Consider the following 13,851-nt stretch of genomic DNA (forward strand, 5'->3'; position numbering starts at 1 on the left):
TTTCGAGTTTTTCAGGGTGAGACCGGGTTCTTTATTAGTGTTATGCACCATAACGGCAAACATTTTAAGAACAAAATTAGAACACTGAACCGGAATTTTCTGAAAGGCATTGGAATGTTTTGTTGAAATCAACTTCACTTGTGGAATCTTCGGGATGACTAAACCAACCCCACCATTGGCGGATTTAGAGGGGGCGAGGGGGGCGCGGCCCCCTATTTTTAACAACCAACAGGACTTCGCGCCATCGGCGCTCGCGAACATGGTCTTCGGCCAACTTATCGGCCCCCCTATTCCGGAATCCTAGATCGCCCCTGCCCACTCTCACAACCTTCCTTCAGTAAATGAATTTAAACTTGACAATCGACAACTAGCTCGCACATACAGTGACACATTGTGCTAAAACCGTCGTAGATGCCGCGTATACAACGCATTGGAATCACATCATGACACATTGTGGCGCCTGTTTTAATTTCAAATACGTGAATCGTAATTTATTCCCGCTGAACATAATACGGAACTACTTAATTACGCAGTACCTATTTTCATGACCCACATTTCGCTCAGTAAAATATAGAACGTATGACGCCTGTATCAAATATAGTCCTTCTTACCGGAAATATACCCATTTTTTTTTAAATATAATACCTCCTTTTCCCCGGGGATACACACATATCTATATGATACGCCAGCAGTACCATCACCCCACCACCCGTATTTATGTACTTACTTAGATTCAAATGTCCGAGCCGTTCTTTTGTTACGATTACTAATTCCCGTTAGCTCATTACATGTTGAAAATATAACTGTGATTCTTCTAATAAATACTTAAATGCAGTGATATTGGTATTGTTGGCGGGGTGTAAAGTTAAATAATATACGACATAAACACTTGATTGTGATCCAAATCTGGGATTGTATGCAGTATACGATGTAACACCGTACCCACTAACAGTTCGGTACAACACTATGATTTTTTTCATAATTTATTTCTTAAATAGACATCTCACTGGCCAAAGCCTTTATCCAAATTGATGAAAACCGTGGAAATAGTTATATTGTGGGGCTATTTTTGTGAAATGTTACATGATTTTAGTGTGTTAGAATACAGTTACGTGACACGATATTGCACCGTTACGCCGTCAAGAGTTCGAGGGAATACTTCTGAACCTTTGGGGATCGGCCAGAAAGATGCATACATGCTACCATCCATGAGTCTGTAAATATATAATCATCGTGGCGTTGCCATCCAATATCACTTTTTTTAAATGAGTCTTTTGGCAATCATTGATATTAGCTTTGGTTATTATATTTATAATCACTAACCAAATAAAATAAATGTATAAATGGTTTTTTTTTTTGAATAAAATTGAAGCGGATATCAGCGAAGTCAGTTAATAAGTGGCCTGGTGCAAAAGGCTGCATTGTGGCGATCGTAAATCTGTCGTGTTTTATGGCTCGATTTGGTAGTTTTTGACAATTTTATACGAGTTGTGTTTGCCCAATGTCTGGGTCTTTTTTTTCAGGCGAGCCACACACCTGCATGCCTCGATAGAATCATCGGTCACATCGACGTCCTCGTTCCACAGCAAATAAAATGTTTTTCCGTAATCCGGGCATTTTTCGCATTGGATAGTATCAAGAAAATTAGTGAACTTTTTCACGACATTTCAGACTTTGAATGTAACTAATAGATACTGAATTATGCAACAACAAAGTCTGCTTTAAATACATATTTGAAGTCAAATAAATCAGCATTCGTAAGCAATATATTCTATCTTTATAATCGAAATTTTTTTTTACCAAATTGATGTTGAAATTGGTTTTTAATGAACTCGATTCGTTAAAACCCCAGTCTGGGCTGACAGTATAATTCACTGGCGATAGCAACGAAGCATGTGATGATGGGATTAGACAAAGAAAGGGGTGCCGACTAGAGGGAGGGGGCGCCGACCAACTCATCATGAGTGAGTAGGAAATAGCACATAATTAAATATTGGGTGTTACTAGGAGAGACAGTGAGACTAGACCTAGGAAAGAAAATGATCTCGTTTTTTTATTGATTGGCTGTGATGATGTGATCAGAGCGAATTGCTGTGTTGCTACACACGAAGTTTGTTATCTAGCTACCCCGTCATTGATCAGTGTGCTTCTTGAAATTTCACTCTCTTTCCAGGTTTGGGTTGGAACGATAATGACACAGATATACACGCGATAAAAAGCTATAGAATAGAGTGGGCGGGGGGACGTTTCAGTGCGGTATTACTTCCGGTCCGCTAGTAGGTTTCGCGTAACGATATGACAAGTGATCTTACTGTTCCATATTGAAGAAAACGTGCTACAATTAAGTCCAAAAAACACAATCATATACTAAGATAGACCGCATGCCATAAACGAAATGAAACATCTGTACTTGTGCTGTAATATAGTGAATCGGCGAATAAAATCAGCTATTGCACGTGGTCACTGAAATCACCCTAAGCAAAACGGTGATTCATCGTGGCGAGTCGAGCGGGGGAGGGGTGGGGGTGGGGGTGGGGGTTGGTTGCTGTCAGATGTTGTACACCATCCACAGCAAAAAAAAATGAGTTTTCAAGTTAGATGTGTGGCTTCTGACTGGCTTGCACCACGCTCTTGGCTATGTTTAACGCATTACATGAAGGCGAATAATTGAATTAGTTCACATTCTTTAGCAAACGAATCGTGCTTGGATACGGCGCAACTGAAACATCTATGCACACCGGGTAATAAGAGCATTGTAGAATTAATAATGTATGAATAGTTACACACTGACAACTGAACCATTCGTCATATTGAATGAGTCCCATGTTAACACTATGGAAAGGTAAACCAACACATTTCACAAGTTGTCGATGGTTGTTTCTGTGCCCCATTAATGTTGAAAGTTCATTGAGCGAGTTGTTGTTGTTTTTGTTTGTCGTGGCCGTCCAAAAAGCAAGACGTTTCGCGAATATTGTCTATAGTTATGCACATGCACAGGTTACGTAAGAGTACGACAATTTTATATAATACGAGGTTATCCTTATTCCATAAATATTGACAGGTTTTATCTTTCAGACGTCTTTCCGAGAGTGCTTTGCTATAGTTGTATTGCATTTTGCAGCTTGAGATAGAATGCTACAATTTATGTGTGTTAGTGCATATAACAGAGACACTATTTAGTGACAAAATATGTCTACAATTAATCGTTTTATTACTATTCAACAAACGGGACGTGAATTTTTTTCGTTCACTGTCATTAAGTTTTTGGAGAAAAACGGCAAAATAATATGGCGCATGGAATGCAATTTTATCAACACTTTTCATAGACCACAATGGAAACCAAATTTCTCGTCAAAATAACCGCTAAGAATATTTGTTAATAATTCTAGACATCAAAAAGTATCTTTTAAAACATACATATCTTTTTTTTTTTCATCGTGTGTTACCGAACAAAATGTTGGGATATTGATATATTGTTAGAAACCAATGGTAAAACGCTCTAAAACAGACAACACATGCTTTTCCTAGTTTATTTTATCGATCGATTTATTTTTCCAAACTGAGTACGATGATTTCATATTTTAAATTGTTATGATATATTAAATATGTAAAAATAAAGAAAATTACATTTTTTTATTTTTATGTAGCATCCCAACTTGTAAAGATGCGTTACTGTTTAAAATGTAAATTTCAAAATGTGTTTAAGAGTAAATGTAGTATATTCTATATCGCTTTTGTGTCGATCATCTGAAACTATAGTCCGCTCTTGTCTGGAGTAGGAAATGTGGCATGGCTTACACGTCCTGCCGATAATTTATAGAAAGTATTTGAAAACGAATAATTCGAATAAAATTCATTTACTCGCTCTACAGTAAAGGGGACTACTTAATATGTGTACTACAGGAAATAAGGGTCAGCGAATATATAAAACATTTGGGTCAAATATTAGTCACTCGGAACACAGACGAGCAAATCTTAAACCAGATCAAACTGTTCATTAAAAAGGAAACCGTAGTCCACAAAGTCGAATTTTAAGTATGGAACCAAAGGCAACGACAACCACGTACTAGGTTATATTGTTTAGCTAAGAAGGTGAACCAAATACATGTTGTGTTATTTAATGTTTGTTTCAGTATAACTTGACCTATTATCACCGATACATGATGTAATAGGTGGTCGTTTGTAGTTATTGTTGTTAAGGCTTGAATGGTAACCTGATTTTGCATATGTACTAGCCGCGATGTATAGAGCGTTTTTCGTACATTGTGGGTGTTTGCAAAACGCACGCTTTGTTGAGATTCTGGCGAATAGAATACTACAAATACACACACGGAATTCGTTTTCAAGAAGGTGCATGAATGTTTCAATCGTCCTCTGATTCGGACGACGCTTTTCCGGGGTTGCGTCCGTTTTACAACGGCCGCATCCCTCTTTCTTATTTTTCGAAAAGGGGTCTAATTTAGGACTTGAACTCATGAAGAAAATTTCCGAAAATGTTGCAAATAGAGGAGATTTATACCGTCTCTGTCAAATACTAAAAACGAGTGTGCCTTACTTTGAGCGTGTCAAATTTCTGCAGAGAAAATATAATAAACTGTGCATTCTCCTTGTTTTGAGGGCATTTTAGAACACGCATGTTCACCGTCTACTTTGAACGAGTTGGATGCACAACGTATATCAGTCATATGTACAAGTTTGGATTTGATGTTCACTTTTCAAGACATTACCCCGGGCCATGATCCGAATCCGTTCTAGAAGTATGCTATTGCATACAGAATAGGCAGTACATTTTGAATGTGTCGGAACATGATGTTATATAATATGAAGAGAATAAAATACAAACCAAATAACGAAAATATAGTCTGCCGGGACATGTTATCGAAATATGTTTGACTTTGTACTCATTCACTAGCAGCATTTCCCGACTCGGATTTACCAAATTTGCTTTATGAATACTGGTTTAAATTTCTACAAATATGGGCAGTTTACTTCAGATTGCTTTGTCAAATACGATAGTAGATATTACGCAATTCCTCCGTGATTGAACTGATAAACTCTTCTATACCTCTGTGTAGTCTTCGTCACTATAATAATGAATTTCGCGTTCTCGCAGTTTGACTGGAACTACAAAGATATGGTTGCCGCGATCACATTGAATGTTTTCAATTGTTCAGAAAAAATCCATACTAAGGACATTTTTTTCACTTTCTAGAACTATAATTTATTTATTTATTTATTTATTTATTTATTTATTTATTTATTTATTTATTTATTTATTTATTTATTTATTTATTTATTTATTTATTTATTTATTTATTTATTTATTTATTTATTTATTTATTTATTTATTTGTTTATTTATTTATTTAAAGCGTTCATATAAATATAGATGATTTTATTCAGACAGGAGTTAATATTTCATAACTGTATTTCATGAACAAGCCTGTGTATCAGGTACTATGATTGTATTACGTTAAAACCTAACATTGTTATGTTTTACACTTGAACAGAAAATAAAACGTTATTAAAGACGGTAAGTTTTGTTTTACATATAACATAGTTTCAGTTAGAAATCACGAGTCGTCCGTCGTCATTCGTCCCTATACACTCTAGATGCTTTGAATGTAGTTCACGTCGATAACAGTGTCAGGATTCAGTGCACGTTTGAAACAACTTGAATGGTCGTGAACAAAATGCGCTAAGGACCAGACTTCTTGTCGGGCCATGGAGGTGGTGATATTTATATATTCGTTTTTATATTTTGTCTGTTATGATTTCAAAATCAAATATCCTTCAAAATAATACAAATGAAGATCTTATTATTCGAATGCCTGTTAAATAGTGTGGAAGACTGACAGTAGAACGCATGACCCAACACTGAAGATTTGATGTATTTGTTACCCCCATTTAGAGGGATCGGAGGGGTTATTCTTCCTAAAAAGTTTCAATCTGCGAAGGATTATAAATCGCGCAAGAATAAGCAGCCTCTCGGGCGTGGACTTCGAAGAAGACGACCTGCCTGTCGGGGTGTGTTATGGCGTCGAACACGCCGAAGGGACACAGCAGCGACTTCTCCGTCAAACGAATCGGAGCAATTGTAGACACAAATTCAAAATTATTTTAGTTGATATTAAAAAATAGAATATCTCCAATTACAAAGAAATTCAGTTTTTCGTATTCTTGTATTTCCCTAGCAACGAATACATTGTTATCTTACTCTCAGCGCCTATAGATGGCAACTCAGTCACATCTACCACGCTCGTACCACAAAACCCATGACAACTGAAAAGGAAGCATTTTTTTGTTTCCACGGAAACATAACATAATCAAATGGCAATTGGTGATGGGAGCGTACTCGTTATTTTATCAAGTATTCGTAAATTTGTTGGTAGTTCGAGATATCGGTACGATAACAAGTTGTCGTCTGCGCGCAATACTCACTCGCGTGCCGATCGCAAGCGTACCTATACATACCTATACTGCGCTGGTCTGCCGTACACTATAGAAACGATGAACCCACAAACATATTGTTATAAATCCGTTAGAGATGTACGCATAGTCTGCCAAGACGATACTGAATGTGACTATTGCGTAGAATTGCGCAATTTAAAAGGACGCGAGAGTCTTTAAAAAGATTTATTTCTCGTCAAGAATGTTAACTTCCTTCTTTCACGGTTTTATGTTTTGTTACTTTGCTGGGAAGTTTGCCTTCAACTCTTAGAAAATGAATGAGACCCCACCATTAAAAATGACGAGGTTAACGGGGAGATCGTTAAAATTTACTGATACGTGTGTTTTTATGGCACACCGATGCAACAACAACAGCATATCGACGCGAGAGCTAAGTATCGACTAGTATCCGAGTGTACAAACTACCTTCTGTTAGACTCGTTCTTCAAAGAATGGGAAGAATTGCTAAGAGACTTTCTCAAAAAAAAAAAGAGTACAAGTACGCGAGACAGAAATCGGCACTGATCTTTTTTTTTACATAAACTTGTAGGCGGACAGTGGCGCGGCTTCAGGGTCTACCACACCACGTTGGTATGCGTTGTTTTCGTTTACGTTTCTTTGTCTTTGAATTAATAGCACATTTTCGCTACAATTTATCGATAATCCGTCGTTTTGTATATTTTATCTGTCGTTTTTAAACGCTCCAAAATGTACTGATTAACCCCAGCTGTCTTGTCTTGTCAATTGATTTCTGTCGTATGCCAAGTTTCTGACTTCTGACTTTCATAATATTCGCGTTTTGTAGAATTTTGTTTAATATTTCTGAATATTTTTGATCGGGATTTTATTCATATATGTTTTCGATCCAGTTTAGGTCATTAATTGTCGGTTTAGGACAATTTTTTTGAAGATTTCTTGTAAAATGTGTCTATTCAGAGTATGCGGTTATAGATACGTGCAAAAACACCATGGGAAGTATTTTGCAGATGTGCCGTACTTACCCTAGTGGCTATCTAGCCGTTAATTCCTTCAAGTTGCCGACAGCTTTCAAAACTAAGACACACTGAAGGTCACGCGTTGCCAATCCAGTATGGCGACCCCAAATAGCATGTCCGTTTTCCCGCATTCTGCGCGCTCAACAAGTCAGTCCTTGTCGGATATGTTCGTTCGGGCCGCTGGATGCCGGATAACTCCCGCGCAGTACCCTGCGTTGTACCATAAATATCAGCTCAACTATACAGTCCGGCAAACAATAGTAAATAATCATTTTTACGACTTTTATGACTATAAAACTTCCTATTTTATTACCATGTCATTTATAGTGATGATTTCGCAAATAACGCATCCTCGTCTGTTTTTTTTTATAGATCTCTTAAAATTTTGGCGCGCGAAATTTCAAGCGTTAGAAAAAAAACAACATTCGAGCGCTTCGTACTTTGAGGTAGATTTAGGTATCTTCGGGGTTCGTGAAAGATTTATAATCCTCACATTTTCAACAACATCCATAAAAGCGGTCGTATTTTTAGTCTTTTTGTGGTCTGCCAAAATGCTTGAAGGATTTACTGCTCTGGCGGCAGCTGTAGTCTACTTGTACAACACAAATGTCAGTCGTTCAGAAAACAAACTATTCTGAATCGCTCCAACAAAATTAAACTGCGGGAAAGCTCGTGATGTATTGGCAAAATGCGGATAAAAAAAATAATAGAAATTTACACATTTTCAAATATTTCGATTTTGTAGTACTTTCTTTGAAGTCTTGCGCCGCGAGAATTTTAGCACAATGTTGCGAGCAATTTATTAAAAAGACTCGGGTGAAGAATTTAGAAACACCCGACTTTTTAGGGACACGGTTGAGAGATCTAAGGAACCGATAAAAAGCAACAATAGTCAAATCGATTTTTTGTTCACATTCAGAAACGCGCTTTTCAACAAAAAGAAAGAAAAAAAAAACTTTCTACTTCAGTGCTTTTCAGTCCTAGTCGGGGTGGGTTCAGAAGGACAGCATTCACGCACGTTTACAAATATTGTTATTCAAATGAATCTTTTTGGATATCATTAGCAAATGGTTCGATGCGATTACATCGAAGTCCCCCTATAAATCCTTCATTTTACATACACTTTTTTTTATTGCTATTTAGTTGACAATGACGTAATTATGACGTAAGTGTTTGTGATCCAGGTGGGGGTAGCAGACATAAAAATCAACCAGTGTGACCGCATGATTCGAAAACTAAGTAAGCAAGTATTAAACATGTGAGAGACGAAATGCATCTTGGGATGTATATGTGTGTGATTGACAACTCTCGGACGAGATGAGACCCGGAAAGTTTTTTTATTATTATTATTATTTCGAATTGCTTTCGAGGAGCTGGAATTTGCACGGTGTATATTAACGTGTTGGAAGTAGGCGCGATGATCGATAAAAAACTGCCAAAAGCTAAATAAACACATCAAACCCATATGCCAAAACATTTTATCTGAAATTTTGGTATCGCAGCAATCCACGAGTGCACCTCCAGGATTCCTATTTGTGATTGCTCAACGGGCACACCCTGATTGGTTAGCGGCGTCACGTGGTCTCACTCGGATGTCAAAATTGATAAATTGTGGGTAATGTCTGGACACAGCATATCGGCCACTTAGCGGAGCAGCGAGCCACAAATCAATCCCCCAACTCCCCGTCCGCGTACCTAGTAATGAGTTCGTATTTTCCAAGCCTCAATTCGTATCAGACGACACAGTCTGAGTACCCGTCTTCCCAAGTAGGACTGTACAGCGCGAATTATGATCCCATACGCCAACTACAGAGCTACTCGGTCCCCGAGAACCGTGGCTATGCCGGTTACAGCGATAAATACAACTACAGCGAACAGCGTTCTACTGCGGGTAGTGCAGCGAGCAACTACGCCGCTGTTGGGTACGTAACAGAGACCAACAATAACAACTACCATAATCGTCAGTTAGCGCATAACGCAAACTTACCCCATTACGATTTAAGCTGTAACTCAACAAGAAATAAAGATGTCGTCGTTGATGCGATGGAGGCGAAGAAAGACAAAGATTCCGACAGTGACAGCGGGAAAACACCGACGATTATATACCCGTGGATGCGAAGCAACAACTATTGCGGTAAGTGGGTCGGCCATGTTGTCTTCTCTTACCAGATTTGTGTTTAAGCTGTCCGTGCGATGTGTCTTTTTTTCTAGCGCACATTAGGTGCGTCTTCATCGCGAATTACTACGATTGTAAAAGCGACGTAACATGGGAGCTTTAAACCGAGGCTGTTTTATAGGGGATATGTTGTAAAAACTTCGTGCTTTGTGATTTATGTGGTTTATGATACCAATTCTGGTTTATGGCCGGGCAAGAAATCCCCGCAACATGCTACGTAATGTTAGTTGTTGATGGCGGCCTTTGAACGGTCCATTTAAGCAGCCTTCATACTTTCTTTTACTGCCACGTTAAGTATATATTGACAACAGAAACAATATTCGATAAAACAGTGCAGCGTCTGATTAGGACATCCTCTCTGACAGTGCACATGTTCTGTTACCCAACCACTTTATCAGTGACTGTTTTGTTCATTAGTAACCAAACACCTCTCATCCAGCCCATCAAAATATACTTCTTAATAATCTGTTGTTGCCGTGACACTACATCCGCATCTCCTGTTCCGCAATTTTCAGAACTTAAAATCTATGTTTCGATCACGGGTGACAATCAACAAATTCATTCCACATGTTTTTGTGTCCTTTTTGGTTTTCATTTTCAATTTAAACTGTTTATCCTGTTTTACCGAACCGAATTGTATTGTATTTTACAAGTGTGTTTGTTGCCAATATAAATAAAACTATGTTATTTCATCAAGCATTGCGCCATCTTCCGCGTCCTCGTGTTGCAGTGAATCATCATTGACTGTCAACAGCGCAGATATCGAACGATACCAAGTCACCCACTCACTGGACATCACCGACATTACAACTAACACACATATATAAATTATATTTATAACATTTTTTGCGATGTGAGACCAGTAACACTGTATTATAAAAATCTTACCTCGTTCCGCGGTCAATTCGGCTGTATCTGTTCGTAGTGACTGTGCTTCTTACTCAAATTCGAAGGCAATTTCTGCGTTGAACCGAAAATGTCCAGTTTCAATCCAATTTCTCTCATTGCGTGTCATCGCGACTATCGTTTCTAGGTAGATTGTTCTATGTATCATTGCGCAACTTATTTCAAATAAATAACTTTTATGGATATTTAATCCGTGTATGTGTGACAAGTTCCACGCGGGTGCGAGGGAAATAGGCGGCGAGACTGATAACAACAATGTCCGTCTGTCTGTTTGGTTTTATCATCGCTTTAAAAGTCGTTATTCGTCATAGATGACAAACAAATAACTGGTAAAAATTATTGCCACGCTCAGTACTTTATTGCGCAACGCGAGAATTTTATAGCTATTTACGACCAGTCTTGATATATGTGTGCTTGTTCACTTATGTATCTTTCACAGGTTCGGATCAGCGTCGTGGTAGGCAGACCTATACACGGTATCAAACGCTGGAGCTGGAGAAGGAATTCCATTTCAATCGCTACTTAACTCGCCGTCGACGAATCGAGATCGCACACACACTGGGGCTGACGGAAAGGCAGATTAAAATATGGTTTCAGAATCGACGAATGAAGTGGAAAAAAGAACAGAAAACTGGCGGCGCGCCGTCACCGAAACAGTTCGCATCGAGTCAGACACAGAACGCGATGCAGGTGAATGGCGACTCCAACGACGGCAGTAACGGGGAGATATCGTGATAGCACGGCGTAGATCCTAGAAAGGAAAAGGAAGCAGACTATCTCCAAATTAAAGAAGGCTCCTTTCGTCGAGTATTTATATTTTGCAACATAGAGAAGAAACAGAAAATTTGCGACGTCTAAGCTCAATATGTTGCGTTGTTAGAGGTATGCTGGACGCGCCATTTCCATTGCATCCTCCAGCCAAGACTTCCATGGCGTTTTTCGGAATGTCGTCTTCCTCAAGTTTGTTTTTTTTTACCCCGAAAACTCTTGGCTGCTCTCAACAGTCTGTTAGAAAACCTTTAAACTTTTTGCACCATGAACTGCTTATCAAATGTAAAGAACGATTGTGTGCTATTCAGGTACGATCAGACTGTTCAAATCCCTTAGACGTGTGTTATCCAGTAACTTAATAACCGCGCGGAACAGTTTAATCTGTGTTTTTCGCTGAAATCCAAACCATATCGGTATTAAATGTATATTTTTGACAGTTTTCGCTGTTTCAGCAGCAACTCCGATATATATAACATACTGTGTTCTTTTTTTCTATCACGTGGTGTGAAACACCGGATGAATGTATATTTTGCAATTAATTGTTTATATTCTATTTTTGCTTTGTTTTCACAATTTATTTTATTGAAAGTAAAAAAAAGAGAGAGAACAAATGACGTTGATTTCAGTAAAATCGAATCGACCTGTTTTGAAAATTTCGGGGGGGATTATATATGTATAAATTTATGTCGACGTTAAAGCTGTAGATGACGTCACAACCAACTCTGTGTTCTATGATGTAAACTTCTTGTCCCAAAATATAGAAACGCGCTTGTAAAGCTCTTAGTATCGTGAGATTTGTATTGTATATGCTGTGTAGGCAGGTGACATCGCTTCAGAAGTTCGTAGAGCACGTTTTAAAAACGCAGAGGGCAAGGAGTTGGTTAAGTTCAGTTTGATCTGTAACGTCTCTCGTTCTTTCTCGCGAGAGACACATGCATGATAGTGTTGACTGCACGTACCTTTTCGTATATCTAAAAAAAATAGACTACTTTACTTGGCGTTGCCATGCAAACTGAAAATAAAGTACAAGCTGTGAATTCTTCAATTTGACCTTGAAAATCAAGATCAGGGTCGTTTTTCAGACGATATCTGTTTAACATTTTCGTAATGTCTAATTCACCCGACCTGACCTCGTTGTTCTGTGGACAGTGTTAGGCTTCGTTTTAAACTCCATGGCTGAATCATTCGGAGTAGTCGGATACGCCCGAGTTCTGTCTAATTCTCTCGGAGTTCGTCAGTTTTTCTTTGTTGTGACATTGTAAATTATTACACGTATTGTTTCCTGGTGTAAAATTGACCGTTATTACATGTATTATTGTGTAATAAAATTAATTGTGTACGCATATATTTTTTTCTCTCTGCATTTTGTGTATTTGTTTAAATATAACGTAAAGGCAATATTGCGTTAACGGTTAACTAGTTACACGGACACGTCTACTCTTTGATCCAGTCCTGTCACCAATTCTGCAGTTTGCTTTACATTAATTTCTAACCCTGCTATAATTTCGACCTTGTAACAATTATTGTCGATGTCATAATTATATGATTAATATGCTCTGAGTCACACCATGTAACCGAGTTAGTTGTTCCAATGTTGACACGTCCTATTTTCAGTTCTTCAAATAAAACTGCTTCTGTCAAGCAGACACCCGATAAAGACAAACACAACGAGATTGTAGGCTCAGATACATACATCATATTTTCCAATCCACGGAAGGTTTTCAGTCGATTTTTACGTGTATAAACAGCAAGTGATCGCATTGTTTCTTTCTCGTCGTTACATTCGAATTCGTCGCCGCGACATGGTAAATGTTCGATGTTGATCCCCGTGCTGTATTGCCAGTAGGGGCAAAACGAATGGCTTTTAGATCTGTGCGCTGTCAGTTCGATCGACCACATACACACCCATATTTTGGCGTGTCTTAAAGTGTATGTTTCAGCGAGTTCATGCTGATTCTTGATTATAAATTGTGTTCCTTATTTTAGTTATTTTTATATACACCTTAATACGGCTAAATTACTCTAATATGCATTCATTGCGATTCCTCACAATAAATAGAAGGGGACCGTCCAAATCTCACGTTCTCGTGTGCAAATGGAAATTTTGCTCTCAGACTGGTGTTCATTCTTTTACTGAGACAAAAAGGCATATCGTTTTAGTGTTACAAAATAGGTGGTTTAAATGATAATGTGTGTGGTTGTAATATAGATGATTTAAATACGAACACTTGGGCGGTCGAAATTCACCGTTCTGTCTATAGCCAGATATGTTTTCTGAAGAGTGGTTCAAAAACGCTATCAAAATCACAAATAGTATGAATAACGTAATGAACACCGATAAGAGCTTTCATACAGTGGAAATATAACTCATTAAAATGTGAAATTCTCTCATAATTCACGTTATTAATTTTAAATCACCAAGTCAACCATCGGGTTCGATATGGGGACCCCGCTCAGCGGCTCTAGACGTACCCAACACATCTGTAATTCCTTTCGGCTGATATCGCGAACGGGCTGCGCGACGGAACTTGAAGAAGTAGAGTGACGATCTCGC

General features: G+C 38.2%; 1 protein-coding gene across 1 annotated transcript; it reads left to right on the plus strand.

Moving 5' to 3' along the window:
• The first annotated feature begins 9,112 nt into the window (after window positions 1–9,112).
• On the plus strand, window positions 9,113–12,642 carry hox6 (homeobox 6). The gene is given in 2 exon segments (NM_001164939.1): window positions 9,113–9,578; window positions 10,966–12,642. Coding segments are annotated over 2 exon segments (729 nt in total). The 5' UTR covers window positions 9,113–9,145; the 3' UTR covers window positions 11,262–12,642.
• The last annotated feature ends 1,209 nt before the right edge of the window (window positions 12,643–13,851 follow it).

The sequence above is a fragment of the Saccoglossus kowalevskii genome, chromosome 20, assembly GCF_978046115.1.
Source record: "Saccoglossus kowalevskii chromosome 20, keSacKowa6.1, whole genome shotgun sequence".
Classification (NCBI taxonomy): Eukaryota; Metazoa; Hemichordata; class Enteropneusta; family Harrimaniidae; genus Saccoglossus; species Saccoglossus kowalevskii.